Source organism: Ciconia boyciana, chromosome 3 (genome assembly GCF_034638445.1).
Source record: "Ciconia boyciana chromosome 3, ASM3463844v1, whole genome shotgun sequence".
NCBI classification, from domain to species: domain Eukaryota; kingdom Metazoa; phylum Chordata; class Aves; order Ciconiiformes; family Ciconiidae; genus Ciconia; species Ciconia boyciana.
In genome coordinates, this window is record NC_132936.1 from 126545158 (window position 1) to 126569324 (window position 24167).

Below are 24167 nucleotides of genomic sequence, written 5' to 3' on the forward strand. Positions count from 1 at the left end.
ATTTTTTGAAATACAGACTTTTTAATGTGTGATGTCATTGATCAGTAGGTACAAGCTTTTGGAGTCAAAATTAGAATCCACACTTAAGAAGTCTCTCGAAATAAAAGAGGAAAAGATCGCTGCTTTGGAGGCTCGTTTAGAAGAATCAACAAATTTAAACCAGCAACTCCGTCAGGAACTTAAAACAGTAAGGAGAACAACATTTTTTCTATAAGATTAAATTTCTCCTATACCAGCTATTGTCATTTCTACACTTGACCTTTTGCGTAAGACAGCAAAAGGTGGGCATTGTTGGGGTAATGTAAAGCAGGACAAAGCTACAGCTGCTTTTTAAGACTGCAATAATACAGGCCCAGTGTTGAAATCACATGAAAAATTGTTGATGAGAGTATTAATTGGTCATTGAATATGTCCGGTGGATAAATGACTCGAAGTCGGTTTGATTTGGGATGCCAAAAATAGTCATTTCTTAGTAAGTTACATTTTCTGATCTACCTTGCACAGCCTCGGTGGACTGGTTAAAAAAAGAAACACAATCTCCTTGGTTGTTGTACTTTATTATAACAGTTGGGGGATACAGTTGAAAGCACTGGAATAAAATAGAAAATAGAGGTCTCTTTCTGTGAGACAAGTATGACTGTGAGCCCAAGTGTTTAACTTATCAGTATTCATAAATTATTTGTACATCATCTCCCCAAACATATACAAAAAGCAAATTTACAAATACAGTAACATAGCAGTTTCTGTTCTTTGAAAAGTGGTATGGTCATGTAATAAATTAGGATGTAGAAAACCTAATATAAGTTGTCCTAAATAATTTCAGGTGAAAAAGAACTATGAAGCTCTCAAGCAAAGACAAGAAGAGGAAAGGATGGTTCAGAATTCTCCTCCAAGAAGCGGAGAAGACAATCAATCTGTCAATAAGTGGGAGAAAGAAAATCAGGAAACTACTAGAGAATTATTGAAAGTTAAAGATAGATTAATTGAAGTAGAAAGGAATGTAAGATGTGTTTTTAATATTATTCTGATTTTAATTATTTGTTGTGAGCTGTTCCAGTAATACGAACGAGAGTATTGTTAAGAAAGTATGCAATTTATCACCTGGTTTACATACCAAGCAGAATGCGAATTAAATATAGTTTATGAAGCAGATGGATTCTGCACTGACAGATGCTGTAAAGCACTTGACCAGCATTTAAAAGGAAATGTGGAAACCTCAATTTGTCCTTTTGAATTCACAGATATCTCTTAAATCCCTCTTATATAATCCTTATTTATACGAGTCATGGAGATTTTTCTACTATTTCTCCATAGGTACAATTTTAGTTACCCATTTCTTCAATCTTAACCTGTAGTGATAATATCACTGTGTGTTACTTAGTTATATACGGTGATTTACAGTTTTTTTTCCACCCTGTAAATCTCTGCAAAGTCATGCTGCTTTGTTTGTTTTGGAGAAACAGGGGGTTTTTTCTTGAAGTTCATTAAACAGCTGTGAACTCAAATTTTCCTTTTTTTTTTTTTTTTTTTTAATTTTCAAAGAATGCTACACTGCAGGCAGAGAAGCAAGCACTGAAGACCCAATTAAAGCAACTTGAGACACAGAATAGCAATCTGCAGGCTCAGATTCTTGCACTTCAGAGACAGACTGTTTCTCTACAGGAACAAAATACAACTCTACAAACTCAAAATGCCAAGCTGCAGGTAATATTTTCCTATTTTTCTTTCAAAAATAAAATTAATGCAAAGTTGTTTCAGATGAAAGCTTTAAAGCAAATGGCAATAGTGTATTCTAAGTCACGTTTTGCTTCTGGTACAGACATGGAAAAGAAAGTAATGTGCAAATAATCTGCACTAAGAGCAGTTAATACCTTGTTTATGGCGAATAATAACATTTCTAGAAGTTGGTTTTAATCCTTTATGTTTTTCTAATTTAAACTCTTGACTTTATACTTAGGAGTAGAGTAGATTCTCTTCTCCAGTCTTCTAAGAATTTTTTTTTTTAAATTTCTTTTTTCCTTCTAAATTAAGGTCAGGGAAGTAGTGTGTCCAAAAAGACTCTAATAAATTCAGTATTTTGTCTATTTTTATAAATAGAGTTAAAAAAAAAAAAGTAAAAGCCATACCTAAGAGGAAAATCAAGATGTTAGTAAGTACAGAAGATTTGGAAAAAAACCTTTGAAAACTACATAAATATGTGAAGATTGAATTCAGATAATTCAGAGGCAAAAAAAGGTAATGTGTGACCATGGAAATTATAAAAATGGCTGCCCACAGAGTCTTGCAGCTCTTATGGCCAAAATTCAGATGTCGTTCTTCATACTTTAACACGGTTATTAAATACAAATTATTTTTTTTTCTCTGATAAATTAAATATTCTTGTTAATGGATCTAATGCTTTTTGGAGCTCTAAGAATCAAAACTATTTAAAGAGGGAATACAAAGTCCACAATTCAGCAGAAACAGCAAACAATGTCAGAAATGATGGAGGGTGGATGGAAATCAAAGAGTGAAGGAGTCTTTAAATGAGTAAACAAATAATGCATTTTGTGAATGCCTGAAGGTACCATCCTGTCTCTTTCTGGAATGCAGAACACGGTTGTACCACAGATGGACTTTCTATCTACCACATTGAAATCTAATTACGGCACAGTACTCCCCTTTGTGGCTGGCAAGCCTATGAACAAAACAGAACATTTGTGCATGCGCTGTGTCTCATCTAGTCGTTAAAAATTAGTGGACGTCGGCATGGAAATACACCATTTTAAACAGATGAGGATATATCTCTGGGATTCAGAACTCTTTTGAGTATTTTGTAATACCATTTGTCCAAAAACCAGGAATAGCTATGTAGTTCCTTTTTTGCCTCATGAATTGCACAACAGCACAGGCCTTTTCTATGTGATAAACGTGGAGAACAAATTACCTGTAGATACTTGAAGATATTGAGGCAGTGAGTTGGGAGGAGAAAGTGTTTAAGCGTTTTCCGCTGTTAGTGTTTGTTTGTGGTGAACCTCACAGAGCAATGTAATTTTTGTCACCGGAGATGACTGAATGATGTTATACCCAACAGACTGACAGAGGGAGGAGTTCTCCTTCCTTGAGAATTCAGCTGTTTCGCTCGTAGCTTCAGGCAAGTTGCAAGACCGCTCTACATCAACTCTAAATCAAAATGAAAGGTGAAATACGTCCATGAAAATAACAGTGATTAACTACTAGCTAAATCTGAAGTGCAAACTAAGCTGGTCTACATGGACTACGTCAAAACTGTTCTTAGGCAACTGTAATTCTACTATTCCTTCTGATATGCATAAGGAACGTACAAGAGAAAGGATGTCTTAAAGGATAACTGGGAATTCTGAACTAAATCAAACTCAGGATTCAGTCTGGGAAGTTGCACAGCACACATATGCCGTCAGACATTCCTTCATTTCCAGTGAAATGTTCAGCTTTCTCATCTGTAACAAAGAATGCTGCAGTTCCAACAGAAAGGGATTTGTTCCTTAGTAACAGCGTGCACTGGAGTGATAGATTTTTTTTTTTTTTTTTTTTCCCTTAATAGGTACCCTGAGGGTATTAGAAGCCTCAGTAGTTTGTGGTTTTCATCTCTTGAATAGGAAAGAGAAGGAAACTAGCCTAATACAGGTCAGATGACAAGCACGTTAGGTATCATCAGTTCTTTAAGATATCCAAGGATTAGATTAGTTTAATCTTTCCAGAGGCACGCAAAGTAAAGTTGTTGTTGTTTTTTTTAATCTGTCTAATGTTGAAGGCTTTAATGTATTAATAGAGATTAATACTGTTCTGACATAATTGTTGGAGAAACTGTACTCTTCTACAAGAAGAGTACTTTCCACCAGACCTCACAACACGTACATAAAGTGATCAGCTGACATAACTGTTGTTGGAAGAGAACTGTGAATGGCAGTCCCTCAGTAAAACAGAATATGGGTAGTTCCTTCCAGGAGATATTATTTTATTTCCCTTTCTCTCTGTTAAATGGATGCTACTGTTTGAAGTGTCATTGTAAAGGATATGTGGGTACAATAAGGATTTTATGGTGACAATAGAGATTCTGTACAATAAAGATTTTTTATTTTTTTTTAAATCTGTGCTAATATGAAAGTTCCTTTTAGTCATGTCACAGATTTGGCTTCTGTGATATGCGGATCACTGGTGATCCATTTCTCTAATATATTTTGATACTAGAGCTCTCAGTGCTGAGAGGAAAGTGTGCCTCTCACTTTCACAGATACCTGAAGGTAAATAACAATTTGATTTCTCCCACACACCCCCTCCCCCACCCCCCGTGAATTTAAGCATATGCTTAAGTGCTTTCTTGCAATACTGCTATAAAAATATTATTGGAATATTTTGAATTGAAATTGTCTATTGGGATATAAGAAAAAAGTATTTCCATTAAAGGTTGCCAGGTAATGGAATAACTAGAAGGTTGCTAAGGGTTAAACTCAAGATATCTTTCAATAGGAGGAGATAGACAAGATAATCCAGACTATGAAATTAATTTGTGACTCTTGTCACATGTTTGTGACTGCAGGTTGAAAATTCCACCCTTAATTCTCAAAGCACATCTCTTATGAATCAGAATGCCCAACTGTTGATCCAGCAGTCTGCTTTAGAAAATGAGAACGAGTGTGTGCTCAAGGAACGTGAGGATCTGAAATCATTGTATGATTCGCTTCTCAAAGATCATGAAAAACTGGAACACCTGCATGAACGCCAAGCTTCTGAGTATGAATCTCTGATTGCTAAACATGGAAGTCTTAAATCTGCACACAAAAATCTGGAGGTGGAGCATAAGGACTTAGAAGATAGGTAAATACTAATATGCATAAGTAAAGTGAAAGTCTGAGCAAAAAGCAAAAAATGCCGTATAACTAGTATGAATAAAATTAGTATTATTTAAATGTGACATTAAGATGTTAAAAACTCTGAAAGATCACCTTTTCAAAAAATTCCATATTTTCTTGTCATTCCAAAAAAAGAAACTTAAATATGACTTTTGTTTGCAGGTATAATCAGTTGCTGAAACAGAAGGTGCAGCTGGAAGAATTGGAGAAAGTACTCAAGATAGAACAGGAGAAAATGCTGCAGCAAAATGAAATACATGAAACTGTAGCAGCAGACTATAAAAAACTTCGTGATGAAAATGAGAGGTAAAGCAAAAGTCTGATACGTGTATTAGTAGAGCTCTGAGCACTTGCCAGTACAGTCTAAACGAGGGGTGTATCCTCTCACATTTCTTAATACCTGATGCTGCAATTCAGGACACTTACAATCTATACCTTATAGCAACTCCACTCCGTTGGTCTGCGACACAGTCATTTTAGAAAAACTGAACGCGAAAAAGAAAACCAAACCCACAAAGAATAATTATTATATCTGGAGGATGCTGAATCCCACATAGCATCTTGAGGAAGGCCAGGCGAAGCACTGTGCAGTGTGGTTGTGAGCTGTAGAGGGAGCAAGCCACTCTGTGTGAGTGGCTTGAGGGGCAAGATAACTGAGGTTAATACCAGGAGGAGTAGAAATGCAGTGGGTGGCAAAGCCCTGCTTGACCCCCGCAACTGAGGTATAGCTTGCTTAAGTAGTCGGGTTGAATAGTGGTATTTACATAGGGTGATACTTCCCCGCTCAAGAAGAGGCATTAAGATTTGTTCATCTGGCAAAGAGGCTCACAATTAAATGCCTCCTGCCTTTGGTGGTGTGTGAGGGCGATTAGTAGGAACTGGAGGTTGTTTTTAGAGAGGGACACGGCAGGGCCCAGTAGGGACAAAGGGAGCCCAAGAGTCGATCTGTGCAACCTCCATGATTACCAAAGTTTGGACCATTTCTACTTCCTTACTATTTTGTGTTGGCAAGAAATTCTAGCCATTTTGTAAGATTCTTGTATTTTGAAAAGCAGTATCTTAAAACTAGTTGTGATGTCTGCATTTAGAAATCCTGCTTTATTTTTAAACGTACGGAGAACCTGGAGTGTTTGGCTTAAAGGCAGAATGCATACCTGAGAAAATTAGACTAAGAGATGACTTACCTACAGTATGTGACACTAAGAAGTTTTTATATGTATTCTATGGAGTGGTATAGAGCCCTGGGAATTTCATGCTTCAGAGGGAATGTGGGTCACAAAGGCATTTCCTTCTAGCTGCATGTGTTCTTTTATGGTGTCTTAATTCCAGGCTTACTCATACATACAGTCAGCTCTTGAGAGAGAATGAAGTTCTCCAAACTGATCATAAGAATTTGAAAACATTATTGAACAATTCCAAACTAGAACAAACACGATTAGAAGCTGAGTTTTCTAAACTCAAAGAACAGTACCAGCAACTGGATATTACATCTACAAAACTAAATAATCAATGTGAGGTATGTGAGAATTATGCTATTTTTCACAACTGGTGTCATTGTAATATTTATATAAGTGTATCTGTAGATTCATAAAGTCATATGAAGTGCTTGAGAATTAGTCATTTGGTTTGAGATAATGAAGTTGGTCTGAAGACAAATTAATTTTCTTGTACAGACAGTAAAAAAATTGGGGCTCGTGTTAGATAAACTGGTTTAAGTTATTTAAAGCATCAAAGAGGCTTTTATCAGTTGAGTCATGATTTTAAGTTTTCTGTTTGATTTGACTATCAGAATCCTTTGTAGACCTAAATTTTTTTATAATCTCATTATCTGTGTGTAAAATATGCTCACATATATATATGCATGTACCATTTCATATATTTTAACAGCTGCTTAGCCAGCTTAAAGGAAATCTGGAGGAGGAAAACAGACATCTGCTAGATCAAATTCAGACATTAATGCTACAGAATAGAACATTACTTGAGCAGAATATGGAAAGCAAGGATCTCTTCCATGTAGAGCAAAGGCAGTACATGTGAGTTTTTAAAGCAATGAAATTACTGTGATTAGGGCAGTTACATTAATACCTGTATTTTTTTTTTTAAAGCTTGTTTTATATAGAAATTAACGTGTGCTACTTCTGAAGTGTTTCTCTTTTTAAAATAAAAATTTAAATTATATATGAAAAGCAGATAAACTACAAACATTCTATTTTTAGTTCTAAAGGATCAGTGCAACTGTGTTCATTACTGATGACGCAAATGAGGAATAAAAATGTTTATTCCTCATTCTACTACAAGCAAAGTTCCTAGGTTTGTAATCTGTAAGCTTTTTTAGTGAATTTGAGAGAAGAGAAAATGTGCTTGTTGAAATGATTCTGTTATAGTCTATAGGCATTTTATTAAAAAAGGGGGAAATTCTGTTGTGTAATAAAGGCAAATGGAATTTTTTTCAATTTTATATCATAATGTTAAATGTAAGACTGCTTGTTTGCTGTATCTTTCTTGATTTTTTTCAATAAGAAACAAGTATTATATAAGAATTCCTCATGAAAAGTGACAACTTTCAGATAACAGATATCCAAAGGAACATGCTACTCACACATTATATATACATTTTTGAAGCATACATTATCATTAATTTCTGTTTATAGTGACAAGCTAAATGAATTAAGGCGACAGAAGGAGAAATTGGAGGAGAAGATAATGGATCAGTATAAATTTTATGAACCATCTCCACCAAGAAGGTACTGATGAACATGATATAAAAATAAACACAAATCTAAAACATGACATACCTATTCTGTTCCAGCTGAAAATCAAGATTTCATTAAATCTCAGGGGAGCAGAATCGTGTCTGTGTTCTTGCATACAAATTAGGAAAAGTCTGAAGGCATAAGTAATGTATTATAAATGCAATAAATGTACTGTATTCTTGATAACAGAAGGGGCAACTGGATTACTCTGAAAATGAGGAAGCTGATAAAATCTAAGAAGGATGTTAATCGAGAACGTTTGAAGTCCGTGACCCTTACACCTACCCGTTCAGAATCCAGTGAAGGATTTCTTCAGCTGCCGCACCAGGACAGTCAGGATAGTTCCTCTGTGGGCTCAAACTCTCTTGAAGATGGCCAGACCTTGGGGACCAAAAAGAGTAGTAGTGAGTACTGCAAAACATTACTTTCTTTTCATAATCCTTGGCTAAATGTCTTTTTGATATGACCTAAAAATTAAGAGGTGCTCAGAAAAGGCTGTGTGTTTTGGACGATTTTTAAAGATAATATTTAAAGTCTTTAGGAACAAAGCCGGAACTCATTTATTAATGACAGATTTATACTGACTTCTTGCAAACTCCTTGAGTGTTTGCGCAGGCACTAGTTTTTAGCATTCCTGTAGCTCTAAATGTAAATGTTAAAATACATTTACAGTGCTTGGGTAAGACGAAGCAGGCACTGTTACTGGGTCAGACAAGCAGAATTTGGGATAGAATGTCAGATGTCGCCACTAGTACCCTATTTTGTTTCTCCCACTTGTCCCAGCATGAATCCTTCCCCTTGTCTTGGAAGTGCTTTCCAAGCTGTGGCTGTGCTAACATCCTTTAGTTGCTAAAAAGATCTTCTGTCTGAAGGTGTTCCTCCAGCATTTCACAAAACCAGCGATGAAGAATTTTGATAATATTTGGATATGCAATAGGAAGAGTTAATGTAGACAATATAACCTGTTAAAAAGATGTGAATTGTTATTGACCTGAAAGATTAGAGTTAAGTGGCCGAGAGGGAGACTGAGGAGGCTTACAGAGGTGTGGGTAGATCGAATATTCCAGACACAATTTGCTAACCTTGAAAGAGCCTGACAGCTGTCATGTTAGGATGCCTGCAGTATAAATGGCCAGATTCTGTGCAGCATGTACATTTATTACCTGTATTGTTTGTTATCCACTCTTGGCATGAATCATAAACTGCCCAATTTTTCTCAACTTGAGAGATAATATTACAGCTAAGTTAACAGGTTGTAATGATTGTATTTAATAATTATGCACCAAAAGCATTTTGGCTGTGCATGTAAAAGCATCAGAATCCATGTGTGTTAACAGTCACTTAAAATCTTTGCAATACTTCTTTTAAATTGAATGTCTTGGGTTTCAAAAGACAGCAGATAGATATTCTAGGTTTTGTGCCAGCTATGAATTTGCTGTGTTAAAAATGATTAAAGCCATTATGATGTATTTTTTTTTCTCCTGTGCTTATTGCAGAAGCTTAGTCAAAGTTAAAAACATCTAAAAACACTGTTTCAGGGAAACTTAAAATAAAATTTGTGAGTATTTTTTTAATAACTGAAGAAAATAGTAAGTTAGAGGGTACATTTTATCACTTTTGTTGCTAACTTGCCAATTTGGGAAGCTTAGCCTTTTTCAGTAAGGGTCTGTTAAGGTTCAAAACAGGTACTTTTGACTTTTTTTAAAAAGTAACTGTTGCTTTTACATACAAACTGGAAGTCTTGTGGAATTCAGGAGTGACTGAAGCTATAGTGGATGTGTTTGCAAGTGTGTTAGTTTGAATCAAGAGTGTGCATGCTTTGGTTCAGACCATCTGCATCTGTGTCAACACTTTCATGTTCTGAAAGGGCTCTTTTATGTGACAGTTTTCTTTGCATGATACTTGGGACCTTGTAGTGTGCAGTTGTCTTCCTGGTGGAGCCGTGGTTGAAGTTACGGTGGCTGATCCTCAAAAGAAGTTTGAAGTTGTTCAGACCTCATTAATTTTCTACTCCATGGACCTTCTTCATGGTCCCCTTAATCCCAGTGTATTTATCCACAAACTGGAAGGGCTGATCTAATTCTGGATCCTAACCTTCCTGCATTATACATGTCACCATGGAAACCACAGTTTTTGATAGAATTTGGATGAATTATGTGCCAATTCAATGCTGACAATCTTACTGAGACAGTTTGCATCTCACAAAGTTAAGAGAATATCTCAGTGTGAGAAGTACCGGTAGTGGTGCACACTTTGCAGTCTATTTCTTCTGCTTTTAGAATGACTGTAAATCCTAAATATCAAGATCCTGTGGCTCCTTTCTTTTCTGTAAGAAGTGGCTTGGCAGTAGTGGCTTCTGCAGAAAGAAACTGCAAGAAAGAAAACCTGTAAGTTGCCACCTGTGTATGTGAATGCTCAGGTATTGTAGCTTTCCACACTGGTTGAAGGCAGTTTTGGGTATGGGAAGAGACAGGTTCTGTTCCACCCTGATCTTCTGCGTCCGGGAATGGCGGTGGTTCCAGAGGGAACTGTTGAGGTGAGATGTCCTGCACGTCCTTCAGTAGGCAAGAGAAGGCAGCTTACGTTCTCGAAATTGCAGTCACTGGCGCAAATCGGCGTTCTCAAAAGCTAGAGGACAGAGTATCTGACATAAAGTGATCTTTGAGACGTATAGGTTTTCTACCCCATATCCCCTGTCAGAGAAAGCGAGAGGAGATACCGATTCCAAAATGAATTATCCTGCTGCTACCATGACTGACAGAGAGATTTGCTATGTGAAATCTGTAGATTTTCTCCTTAGAAGGTGCTGATGGGGACTGTTTTCCTAATACAGGACACTTTCTCATGCAAATGTTTTCAAGAGACCTATTCTCTTATAAAGATAGGTGATCTTGGTGCAAAAATCAGGTTACCCTGTTCTGCAGAGAAAACAGCACCTGAGGTCTCACAGGGTGCTTGAAGCCCTTGTCTGATTCCAGAGGTCCTCTGGAAGGGAGGGAGGGAGGGGTGCCTGTATGGCTGTTACTGTATGCAGCACAAGTTAAATCTTGCAGGCAGTGTGGATACTGTATGCTCCTCTGACTGCAGAGTTTCACCTTTGCTTTTCATGTCTGCCTTCAGTGGTTGAATCAGGTGAGTACCACAGATCTGACATCTGCTTTGTGCAGAGCCTTTTTTCTCAGGGGGGATGGGATACCATTCTGAGCTCTTACATAGAAAACCCAAGGCAGGCAAGTAGAAGTGTTTTGTGGTTTTTTGGGTTTTGTTTTTGGTTTGTTTTTTTTTTTTTCCTGAGGAGAAAAACAGATTACTTCTGGTAGCCTCCACTTTAGATGATCAACAATGTCCCGAGGAATTAAGGCTATTAATAAGCCTGTCATCTTTAAATAGTAGTAAAAGTAGCAGACACATCCTATCATAGTGGAAGTAAAAGAAGTATATTGGGCTCCGTTTTCTATTACTAAAACATTTAGAAAATGTCTGCCTAACATTTTCTTGTGTGCATGAACAAAACGATGTGAGGATTTGAATACTATCTGTACAGAATTCCCCAGACTATTTCTGGCAAACACTAGGAGGATTACAAAATGGGAGACTTCCTGATCAGTGGAGGAATTCTGCAATACTCATCATTCATTCTCAGCTCAGAAAGCAAGAAACACGTTCATAGAATACTGAAAAAAGAAAGAAAGGTTAATGAATTATAACTAGGGTTCTTTGAGTAGATGATTCCTAAGACCAAAATAGTCCTCCTGCCATCCCATTTTTGAAGTCTGTTGGAATAAAGGTGTAAAGAGCGAAAGCTGCCTAAGCTAAACTTTGTGGTGTCCTGTTTGTTTCTTCTGTAGCTCTGCCATTCCAGTATTTTTTTGCAAGACGTTTGTTTAGTCGTATTCTATGCAGAAATTAGTTTTGTAGTCTGTCAAGGAGGTTGCATTTTACCAAAGAACAGGTTTTCATGTATGATTTCCAGGACATCAGTAGTTGCAGTGGAGTTTTCTGTTTGGTACAGTTGCCGAGAGCCATAAATCAGTCCTTTTCGAAGTGATCTGTGTTAGTGAACAAGAATCACAGGTGACTCGAATGATTCTTGAACAGCCTCTGGTTACTTTTTAATAAGATTAGGGTGGATGTTTTTAATTAAGAGGGATCAGTTATCTTCTCTATAAAGGATTATAGAAGTTACAAGAGAGTCATGTTTCACCATGATGATGAAAAGTAGGAGAAATAGAATAGAATTACCTCTTCGTTTTGGCATTAGCGTTAAAACTGATTAGTTATTTACCTGCTAGAAAACCAGTCTGATGCTGTGCCTCATATTCCTTTGGCAGGGAGCTATTCAAAGCTATGTACTTTCATATACAATTAGATAGACAATATGCATGTCTCCTTTATGGGAGGTTTAGCGGTGTCTCTGCTTTTTTTGAGCCAGTCAACATCTGTGTTTATGTTGGGTTTGGCTTATTTCCTCAGGATCTACAAGAGGAGGAATGCTTTAGTGATCTGGGGGGAAAAAAAAAAAACCCAAACCAAAAACCTGGTTCTTTTGAAGTACCTACAAGTATAGGGTGAAATTGTACTTAGTGTACTTTTATTTTACATAGGTAGCACATGTGCCTTTCTCTTCTCCCTGTTCTTCCTCACCCCGCATTATAAGGACCTGACATAGGAGGGTGTTTGCTGTCCCTCTCCGGTCAATTATATTAGAGTATATATATAATAGAGTTATATTCTGCAACTGTGGAAACTTCTGTGTGCGTGTTTGATGCTTGTGGCTGTGCCGATCATGCATTCATTGGAAGTTGTAAAATGGATTGCACTGTAAACTTCTTACTGTAACTGCAAACACAGAATAGTATCATGGAGAGGGAGAATTCTTTCTCTTTCAGGGTAGTTCATGTGCACTTGTAAATGCATATGTATATGTGTACTGCTGTATAAAATAGAAACTGCTGTATAACAAGCTGCTGATTGAGTAGAAAACCAAGGCAAATGACAAAGCACGTGTCCCAAAAGTGACTTCAGAGAGATAAAATAAGCAGATCTTGGGCTGATAGACTAGACTACACTGCTCTCATATCTGCATAAATAAGAACTTTTTGGTAATTTCATTATGCATTTTTTTTCTGGATCTTTACATGCCAGTTGTTTGCATGTGGCTCCTGTATGCTTGGCGGTCAGCTGACACATTTATCTGATGCTTCAAAATGCAGGTATCTGCCAGTAATCGGTTACTAATGCAGAACAGCTGAATCTAAGGACAAGATTAACTTGTGATTTCTCCCTCCTCCATTTTTTAATACTATTTGTAATTTTAACTCTGCTTCCTGATATTATGTATCTCAATTTTCTCTTAGCCCTCCCCAAATGTTACAGCAACAGTCACATTTGGATTTTCTTTTGCTATTTTTTCTTTAATCTTCGGGGGTTTTTTCAGCTAAAAAATTTGGTGTATACCGTTCCAGCCAATAAATCTTGATTTTACTTTTCTTATTACAGATTTGAAGTGGATTATTTCAGTAAAATATTAAAGTCACTGCACACAAACAGCAGATTGAACATAAGGTCCATGTAATTGTTCTACAAGACAGTAGATGACCAAAATTATTAATGAGCACAAAATCTAACAAATTAAGACTGATAATAGATTGTGTCCTACTAGAGATGCAGGGCAAAAAACATTACAGAAGTTATTAATCTAAAAAAAAAAAAATTATGTGAACATATTTTAAAGTAGAAGTTGTACTTAGAGTTGCTTTCATTTTAAGCTTTTTTTTTGCTTCACATTTTTCTTTATGTTCAAGAAATGCTATTTTTCACAGTAAAAACTATATAATCGTCAATTTCTATAATCATCTGCAAAGGAGTTATATTTATTTTTTCAAGAGCTTGGCAGTTAGAACTTTCAAACTGTATTACACTCTTCACCATTGTTTTCGGTGCATTTCTGAGTATATTAAAGTTTTCATAGTGTAGTTTTCATATTTCAGTGTAGTTTTCATATTTCATTATCACACAGAAGCATGAGGATGATAGTTTTTAGCATAGCATACATAGCTTAAACTCAGACATTCATTTCTGTCCTTAGTTTCAACATTAACTTCCATCTGTTCTTCTCCCCTTTTTTTCTTTCATTTCCCTGTTTCCGTTTTTCCTCATGCTATGACATAAAAGTGGTTGCACTGAAAAGACTGCCCTTTTTGAGGAACAGACCGAAGGAAAAAGACAAAATGAAGGCCTTCTACCGTCGCTCCATGTGTAAGACTTTATGACAGTTCAGCTTCTTTTAAATGGCTACACTGGCTTCCATTACTAATTTTTCACTAACCTCTCCCTGGACTGCGCTGTATTTTTCCTCCTGTTTTGCAATGTGCAAGTCCTGCTGCAATACAAGGAGCTGGAGCTTTTTCTTTTTTCTTTTTCTTTTTTTTTTTTTTTAAACCTTGGCACTGAATACTTTATATATGTGCACATGTGCACACACGTACCCACACATTTACATGCACAAGCACACGCACATACATATATATATTCAGTGCATTGTGATTGCATATATTTGTATACATAGTTGTCTATATACACGTCTCTGTGTATATAAATTTACAGTGCACTGTGTTAAGCTAAATAGTTCTAAATTACACATTCCATAAGCCTTTTGTTAAGAAATCACTGTAATTTTTTTGTTTAAAGAAAGTGTAGAAAATAGTGCAAGGCTGTATGGTGGTCTGTCACTCTTCCAAGTATTCATCAGTTGTTGTTGCCAAAATGTTGTATTGATTTCTTTATTTTATTTTATAATGAGGGGTGGACAGTTTTCTCTAGTTTTGTGAAGTAAAGGTGAATATCATCAGATGTCATCTTTTTCAGATCCTTTTATTTGTTATTATGTAAAATACAGTATGCCTGCAGTAACCTGCACTGTACAAGGATCCCGTATCGTTGTTGGCATTATATTGTATTAGCACCTTTGCCCATTTTATCCTTATTCATTCCATTTTATCATTGCAAACAGTGTATCAAAGCTTCTAACATATATATTGCATATCATTGCAGCGCAAGCATGGTGATTATACCTAATAAAATCAGTTTTAAGAACCATACAGAGCTGAAAGAAGTCTCTGACATAACATTTCTCATTCATTGAGCTGATTGCATGTCATAACATGGATGATCTTGTGTTTATATCTTCCAGTATTCAGTACGCTTTAACGCTTAGAAAACTGTCAAACGTTTTGCAATACAAAATAAGAAGAGAAGCAAATACATTGACCATGCTGATCATTTGCTTTCATTTGCATCCCAGCCATGAATGACCTGGTGCAGTCCATGGTCCTAGCAGGAGGACAATGGACAGGTAGTTCTGAGCATCTGGAGGGTCCTGATGATATATCTACGGGTAAAAGGAGGAAAGAATTGGGAGCTATGGCCTTCTCTACTACAGCTATCAACTTTGCAACTGTCAACTCTTCTACAGGCTTCAGATCCAAGCAGTTGCTAAATAATAAAGGTATAGGTAGAAGCTTTTTGCACCGCGATGTGACTGTGTAACAGCAATTTAATATAAATATTGGTTTTACTTAAAATATAAGTTTTTCAGCAAAAAGCAACCCGAATAATTGAGTTGCCATGCTAAGATACTGAACAGGTTTAATAACTGCAGTTATAAAATATTTCAGGATTTTTCCTACAGAATGTTACAGAAGTAAAAATGGATTGGTTTGAAAAATATTTTAGTATATTTTACAGATGATAAATATTTCAATAATTATTTTATTTTATTTTACAATCTACTTCTATGTCTCTCTGTATAGATGCTACATCCTTTGAAGATGTAAGTCCACAAGGTATTAGTGATGATTCTAGTACAGGATCAAGAGTTCATGGTAAGATGTGAACTTCAATTAAATGAATTAAGGATATATTATGTGAATGTTAACGAAGTTTGCAAAAAAAGTGAATGGCATTGTTATAAGTGAGCATGTTTTCTGTGATTTGCATATCTCTTGAATGTATAGTATCATTTCTTCAGATTATTCTTTTCTTTCTTAACTACTACATCAGATAGATGTTCTATATCTCTAGTAGAAAGTATCTATGAAGTGCATCTGAACAGGATCAAAACATTTTCCCTTTTAAAAATTTATTTGGAGTTAATAGTAAAATAAAAGGAGTTATAATTTCAATCCTAAAAAACCCAAATCCGGCCTGATTTTTCAATGTTTATTGTTCAGTGAGACCTAAATTTGTCATGTACTGTATTTTATAAAACCATTACATGTTCCTTCAAGCAAAGCTATGAAGTGAAAGCTGTCATAGATTATTTAGAAGTGAAGTTTTAACTCTTCTGTCAATACTTAAAATGAGTATGAGCAACAAACGTTTTTGAAGATAACAACAGTGCATTTCCCTTGTATTGGATAGGAGTACAGGACATTATCTGTGCAGATGCTCTTGCTCCTCCTGTTCGTGGCATTTCAACAATGTGCAAGGTTCCTTGTCAAATCTGTTGTAAGTGACCTAATCACGAGCAGCTTTCTGCATGCCCATCCTTTCATCTGTAAAATCCTGGTTTCCCACTAACCAGTCAGTTTCAATTCTAAACGTACACTCTATTTCTCTCTTCCTCTCCCTTGTACCTTACTATTCCTGTAGTGCCCTTTTCTAAAGTGTCCTCTTGGACTGCCTGGAAATCCCTTCGCTTTCTGATCTGTAAGAAACCACTTTGTTGACAATGGGCATGCTCAGCCTGTGAAATAGTGCATGATTCCTGCCTCTGAGCATTCTGTGATCAGAATGTAAAGGTACCGTGTCATCTGCTAAAACTTTGTTCGTCATGGTGTCTCCTAATTTTCCATTTAGCTTCCAGACCAGCCAGCCTTGATAGTGGCAGAACATCCACTAGCAATAGCAATAACAATGCTTCACTCCATGAAGTCAAAGGTATGCTGTAGGTGAATTTACATACATGCTTCACTTCCATTATTTTCTCTGTAACGTCATCTATATCGGTTAAAAAAAAAAAAAAAGTCCCATAACACACAACACACCACAGCATGTTTTTCTTTAAGCATTTTATCGCCTTCATTCCCCAAATTAGGAGAGGATACAAGTATTAATAGAACTTATGTTTTTAATATATATTAAAAGGGTGATATTAGTATATAAGTTTCAAACTATTTTAAACCAAACCTAAGCCAAGTAATGATGTTACAAAATAAGAATTCCCCCCAAATTACTTTAAAATCGCTTATTTTTAAGCTGAGAAGCTGCTCCATTTTTTCCTCCTAGCATCCTACTACATGTGCACTGCTGCTGTAAAGCCATATAGTATACAGCACAAACCGGACAAAATGGCGTATGTAATACCATCCTGTAAACTTTTATATTTTGTTTTTAAAAGATTAATAATGTTCCTGGATTTAACAATATTCTCTAAATTTCATATATTACAAGCCTTGATATATTTCTGTTTATAATGGCCATTGTAGCTGGAGGTCATTGTACAGACTAGACTAGAACGCTGCCAACTCAAGACTTCATTTGATATTCATGGCTTGCATTTATTAAACAGTATCTCTTTGTTTGGAAATTTAGAGATGAATGCTAGCTTAAGATTTTTAGTTTCTTTTCTGTCTGTTTGTTTACTCCCTTCTGTAAAAGATTCTTCAAGGCAGTCCTTTCCCCAGTTTCTCCACAGTATTAGAAGTTTCTGCTGTAAACAATTAATCTTTCTTCAAGCTTAAGTTCATTTCTTAGGAGTAACATGAAGTAGGAGGTACTTGATTATTCATCAGTATTTTTTAAGCAATTCATAATTATTGAAAAATAAAAAGAATTGGTGTTGTGGAATTTATTTTGCATTTAATGCCATATGCTTCCTTCAGGTCACAGTTGTAATAAACTAGAAGTAATGGCAGAAACCGTTGGAGAAGCAGCGTTCCTAAATGCTTCTTGTTAAAGAACTATGTTGAAGAAAATATTTTCTTTCCATTCCATGCTTTGTATTTCATTTAATGTAAAACTCAATAATAGTATATTAGAGTGTGTGCCTCACAGTGATGCTGAACAAGAGCGGGGGCATATCTTTAGTCTCTTGGCATATAGCATCATGTACGTGGAGGCCCAGATTATAAGTGAAAGGTAGTTTTTTGTTCAGAAGCTATCATGTCATGTTTAAAGATCTGTAAGAGGTAAGTCAGGGGAATGCAATTGTATTCATATATTTGGTTTGAGTAAAAAAGGACAACTGGATTTTTTAGTATTTTAAATAGAATTATTGTTAACTGAATCTGATAATGTTCCAGATTTGAGTAAGGTTGTACTGTTTAACAGCTTTCATATATTTTTCTTGTGGCATAATTAATACCATTTACCCCAAAAGCAGGTGCAGTTAACAATCAAAGCAGGCCACAAAGTCACAGCAGCGGAGAATTTAGTCTGCTACATGAACATGAGGCTTGGTCTAGCAGCAGCAGCAGTCCTATTCAGTATTTGAAAGGTCATACAAGGTCTAGTCCTGTGCTCCAGCAAAGAACACCTGAAACACTGGATAGTCGTGGAAAACAGATCAAAACTGGTTCTCCTGGAAGCGAAGTTGTTACCCTGCAACAGTTTTTAGAAGAAAGCAACAAGAGTACCTCAAGCGAGGTTAGTTTAAAAAGTATTTTAAGTATGTATTATCCCATATATGGGCACAGAATTAATGGAAGACTTACAGTGAGTAGAATTGCTTTAAAACTTTGTGGAGATACTGGTTACGCCTGCATTAAGAAGTAGTGTGGACTGTATCCTGATAAACTGTACTTGCTGTATTATACACAAAATCATTTGGAATTTCACGGCTTGACCCTTTCCGCGTTACTGAATTAGGTAAGAAAGTCGATCTCTACTGCACAAAATTGTCCAGTGTACTGATGCGTGGTACACTCATCAGAGTTCAGATGGAAGGCCATAAACTCAAAGTAGGTTTACTTTTCTTCTTCCAGTTCAGCACTTGTCTTCAGTAGAGCTGTTGTCGGATCTGTCTTACATCAACAGGAAGGAAGGTGCTTTACTTCATTCCCTGAGGAGAGACTCTTGTCTGCTTCAGTTTCATCTTTTTAACTCTACTGGGCAAAAAAACTGACCTTGGAGCTCATTGACATTTGAGAGGAATAAGACAGAGAATGTTTCTCTAAATCAGTGACAGTTTGTTAGAAGCCCAAAATCACCTTGTCTCTGCTAGTATTCTGATTTCTTCATCGCTAGTTCTTGAATAGATCTGTCTGAAACGTAGAAGTGCTCTACGGTAAAGCAAGCCAGTTACTGTGACGAGGGCCTGTCAAGAGTAAGGATCAGACTCCATCTATTTTTAACGATGCAACTGAAACTGAAAAATACACATTCACAGCTGAATTGATAGGGGTAGTCTGTGACTTGAGTCTGGACTAAGTTTCTGGATTTTTTGTTAGATACGCAAAATGACCTCTCACCTGTGGCCTTTCTGACAAGGATTTTTGGTTCTTAAGCATTAGACAATACTCTTCTGGCAATAGAAATAAAAGAAACCACCTGAGTCATCAAGTCTACTCCACTGCTGTTCATGAATCACAGAATCCCTTTCATAGCATCACAGAATGATTCAGGTTGGAAGGGTATTCAGGGGGTCTCTTTCCAACCGTCTGCCAGAGCATTTCCTTAATGCTCTTAGCTTAATTCTTTCCAAATTGTCTCTTTTACCATTCTGAAAAAGACTGAAGTCTTTCTCCACTGAGTCTGTGAATAGGATTCACCTAAACTTTTCTCCTAGCTCTGAAGTCTTTTCTCCGAAACAAAAAAATTGGGAGCTGTCTGGTCCAAAATTAGGCACCAAGGGTGCCTAAAGGTTGTGAGCTTTGTATTACTTTCTGAGATTTTTGTTTTTATTATTTGAGTGTATGAAGAATTTAAGCTTTTAGCTCCGGATGATCAGTGTAAGTTAAAATAATAGTCCAGATGAAATTTCTTAGGAAATATTGATGGCAGAGGGCAAGTGAGTGAGAAGATGAACTTGAAGTTTTGATCATCTGATTTGTTGAGTTAATCAGTATTACAGGAACTAATTTCAGCTAGTTGCGATCTGTCTGACATGTAGTTTTCAAAGTACTTGCTTGTAAGCTGTACAGAAAACTCACAAGTATGTACTGTAAATGTTTAATACTGCTTTTAGATCTGAGAAATTTTAAAAACTTCTAAATATTTTTCTTTTATGTCCACAAAGTTTGCTTAAGAAATGTCAAAATCACAATTTATACATTTATAAGATGTTTAATTTTTTTGACAGATGAAGTCTACAAGTGAAGAGAATCTTTTAGATGAAGTCATGAAAAGCTTGTCTGAGTCTGCGGAGCTGACAGGAAAGGAAAAGCTAAGAAAACAGCCGTCTGCTGGTTGTGGTATTGTGAGATCATTAAGTGTAAAAAATACAGTTGATTTCTCAGATGGACGATCCATTAAACCAGAACAACTTGTAAGGCCCAGCCTTCGTAAAACTGAAGATACCTACTTTACTAGCTCTCCAATAAAATTTACATCAGGCGCGCAAGGGAAGGCCAAATCAGTTAAAGACAAGATACAAGCAACTGTATCACAGCGACAATCAAGAGATTGCAATCCTTATGCTACCTTACCTCGTGCGAGCAGTGTGATTTCTACGGCAGAAGGAACTACTCGAAGGACAAGCATTCACGATTTTTTATCTAAGGACAGTAGGCAACCTGTGTCAGTTGATCCAGCACCATCCACCGCTGACAGAAGTGGTCCAGCAACCTCTAGTGAGTACTCAGCACACCAGTTATCCTCTAATTTTTTTCACTGTGTGGCTTACAGAGTAGATTGTGTTCCACAAAGTGATGCAGCTAATACAGTTAAACCACGTAACTTAGGATGTAACTCTGATGGGCCTAAGACTTCAAGGATGGAAAGGTCAAATTTTCGTGAGAGAACTTTGCTAAGCACAAGGTTTAATGATAAAGTCAGTGTGTCTGGTAATGACAGCGCAGGATCATTTACTGTGGCTCAGCCATTTTTATCCCTTAACACTGAATTAGTTAGTAATATAAGTGGATTGCCTCAAAGACCTACATCAAAAACAACTGATCAGGCAAATCTGTCAGCATTTAGATCAGTGCTGAAAAATCAAGAACAGCCTTCTGCTAATCAGAAACCTGATCGCAGTGACCTACGGTCAGTTCTAACTAGCGAATTTGTTCCTACCACCTGCGTAGACACTAGTGAGGCTGAATCCCCGCTACTGGTTTCTGAAGATAATAAAACTGTGTGGTATGAGTATGGTTGTGTATGATAAGGAAGTTGTATTATTAAATCTATATATAGTCTAATATGACGTATAGGTGTTCTTCTCAATGTCCACTGGATTTGGAGAAGATTTCCCTACAATGAAAAAATAATTTCCTGTTAGATCTGTGGGTTGTTGTTTTCTAGGAACAATGGCATAGGGCTCAGTTGTGTACTCTAGCATGTTTGAATGTAAAATTGTAACCTCACCAAAGTTTGCATGAAACATTAATTGCACTGTATATATTTTTGCATGCCTTTAAAAGTCTTTATAATACAAGCTATATTTTTATTTGTCACGCATTACAAATATTTTGGTTTTTTTTCCTGTACATTACTGAATGCATGTTAAACCGATCGCATGCTGCATTGCCAAAAAAGGCACAGTGAACAACATACTTTTCGGTACAAAGACAGTACTTTTCAGTTGTGCTCCTGCTTTCAGATGTATCAGTAAATCATTGATCATGTATTTGGAGTAAAAATACTTTTTTACCCTTCTTTCAAAAATGAGATTCTAATGAAAAGCAGCATTTAGAGAGATTTCAGTGTCTTACCCTTTCCATTTATGCCATGTCCTGGCATAAATGCACTTTGCACAAGGAACAAGTGATAGCCCAATAATTCAATGCCTCTAGCTTGCACAATAAATATGCATTACTGTTCATACTTATTTAAATACAAAGACCATTCATAACCCTAAACATAAATGATAATTCTTATGAAGAGGTAATAAATAGTCACATGATATGCAGCACTTGTAATGAAAAAATGACCCTTTCCACCTTTTCCCTTTGGTATGCTTTGTCTTTCCACGTCTGGTGTACAAATGTGGTGAAGTGTACGGTTTTATTAGGAGTCAAATAACAGAGTTATGAGACTCCTTGTGATGGATGGTAATAAAAACCTGTATTGATTATGGTGGAAATTCATTTTTTCTTCTTAATAGAAGTAACACTAATATAGCAGAAAACAAGACGTGTAACGAAATAACAGAAAAACTGTTAAATTAACACAGTTAAATAAAAGGAAAAAATAACAAGTTTGCTTGCAAAACTGTAGGAGTATAGGAATGCTTAAGCGAATAACTCATTAAATCCCAGATGACCAGCTAAAGAGAAATGTTGAAAAGGAATTACTTAATACGCCACGGTCTCTGCAATTGCTTGAAACTTCTCAATGGTAAATATAAACAGTTTAAAATCGTATCATACTTAAATTATATAATTACATTAGGCTTTTTAGACATTAGCACTTTTTTGCAAGAGGAAATAGTTACAGTTATTATAGGCCAAAATTACATATGCTATTAAAAAACTGCATGAAAATATCATCTAGAGGAAAAATATTTAAAATTGAAAATGAATATTGAAAATAATGTCATATTCTGATTTTTACAGTTGAATTTATTTTGCCAGCAGTTTTGTGGCAGTCATGGCACTGCTGTGTGGGTTGAACTTTAATTCCTTAGTGTTTAACTAGGGAGGGGTGGAAGTGCTGCGAATACCCAGTTCCTCAAGGAAAAGCAGCAGATATCCCGTATGTTAGTCTGTAAGGTCTCCACTTCATACAGGAAAATTGTTAATAAAATGCTGAGATAGCCCTTTCCAGAGCTCCAGCTACACTTCAAGGTGGGGAGAAGACTGGATGTTTCAAAGACGTTCTGTGGAGGGTAAAATTACTGTTTCAAAATGTAAAGCAGCCATCCTTTACCATGTCTGCAGGCATCCATTATTATTGGGCTGATACATTTCTCAGCTTCTCTTCAATGTTGTTCAGTGTGCTGTTAGCTATTGCTGTATTCCCTCTAGAATTGTTTCACCATTAAAAAAAAACAAACCAAACCACACACACACAAAAACCCAAATCTGAAATATAATCTTAATTTCACACACATTTACTCTGACACAGTGAGATCAGTGTTCTGATCTTGGGTCATGTCATTTGACTTCATTTCTATTAATCTATAGATGTATTTGAATTAGCTTTGAGATGAACAGTGCTGTTATCTGAAGTGACATGTGCGTAATACATTTTTGCAAGTTATTTCAGGAATTATAGAGAAAATCTTCTTAGCTCTGATAATACTTATTACAAACTCATACTGTGCTACCGGTATCTGTATTTTTCTTAACTGATTGCAAGCCTGTGTCTTGCAGCGAGACTGCTTGTTAGGATCAGAACAAGGTTTGTAGCTAGAGGTAGTATCTTCTATTTAGATCAGCTGCTGTTGTTTGAGAAATCGGATAAGCTTTCAGGCATGCTGTTATCTCGTTTGCCAGCCTTGTCTTGCTCAGGTCCTTAGACTGTCACAGCTACAAAAATACCAGTATTGTCTCCAGATACGTTTATTACAAACTCTCCAGCATGACCACTGAACCCCGATTGTAATCATGAGCAAGGCCAAGGTCTAAAGAGAACTTTTAAAGGTTACCCCTGTGGAGTGAAGTTAAAGCTGGCTACCAAGGCAATAAAATATGTTTTTCTTTTTTTTTTTCCCCCCCCAGCCACTGCCCATGGGGCACTTCAGTTTGCATTGTTTCATTTCTTTTCACAGCACTAAGCTTTCACGTACAAAACAAATCTGATGGTGAATATTTATGCCTGATATTTAATGTGGTTTTAGCCTGTGTTTTACCTTACTCCATGGGGGGGGGCGGGGCAGCATTAGAACAGTTTCTCTCTTAAACATAAAGGGCTTAGAATAACTGAGTGTTAGTGTCTTTGAACACTAGTGTCTCACTCCTCTACGGGAGTTCTAGACTAACCTCGTCCAGCTCAAGCTACTATTTTGCTTTGTTTTATGAATTTGTAATGAATTACATTTCAGTTCTGAGGACAGTAACTTTTGGTGCTCCTATTTTTGCTCCATTGAGTTCAACTGCAGCAGCGAAAGCATGCTGCTTGAGACTTTTTAATGTCTCTGAAAAATAAATTTGTTAACATTTGTTTATTATATATGAAAGAATGAACGTTTTCATGTACAGAAGGATTATTTTTTTCCTCTACTTTTCGGTCTTTATGCTTTAATAGTACGTACATCATGGATGTCTCTCTTGGTCTATGCTCAACTAGTGGAAGGATCTGTGAAATTCGTTTCAGATCAATCACTACTGCTTCTCAGCCATTCAAATGGCTGACTGTAAAACACACGGTGCACTTGCTCATTCCTTGGTCCCTGCTGCCTTTAAAATGATAAGTTAGGACTTTGCATGGTAATTATAAATAC

General features: G+C 36.3%; 1 protein-coding gene across 11 annotated transcripts in view; it reads left to right on the top strand.

Annotated features, from left to right (window-relative positions):
- Window positions 1–24167, top strand: part of CCDC88A (coiled-coil domain containing 88A) — an 85796-nt gene that overhangs the window by 53103 nt on the left and 8526 nt on the right. For 2 of the 11 annotated variants that reach the window (XM_072857536.1, XM_072857535.1), the window contains 16 exons: window positions 46–187; window positions 824–1000; window positions 1543–1704; window positions 4559–4836; window positions 5034–5177; window positions 6201–6387; window positions 6759–6904; window positions 7523–7615; window positions 7814–8028; window positions 13799–13882; window positions 14928–15131; window positions 15436–15507; window positions 16046–16132; window positions 16484–16564; window positions 18006–18271; window positions 19926–22225. In XM_072857536.1, coding sequence (XP_072713637.1) covers window positions 46–187; window positions 824–1000; window positions 1543–1704; window positions 4559–4836; window positions 5034–5177; window positions 6201–6387; window positions 6759–6904; window positions 7523–7615; window positions 7814–8028; window positions 13799–13882; window positions 14928–15131; window positions 15436–15507; window positions 16046–16132; window positions 16484–16564; window positions 18006–18271; window positions 19926–20945 — 3358 coding nt within the window. In that variant the 3' untranslated portion in view covers window positions 20946–22225. Of the gene's footprint in view, window positions 1–45; window positions 188–823; window positions 1001–1542; window positions 1705–4558; window positions 4837–5033; window positions 5178–6200; window positions 6388–6758; window positions 6905–7522; window positions 7616–7813; window positions 8029–13798; window positions 13883–14927; window positions 15132–15435; window positions 15508–16045; window positions 16133–16483; window positions 16565–18005; window positions 18272–19925; window positions 22227–24167 lie in introns of those variants that run through there. The other 9 variants (XM_072857542.1, XM_072857543.1, XM_072857537.1 and 6 more) reach the window with 8 other exon arrangements.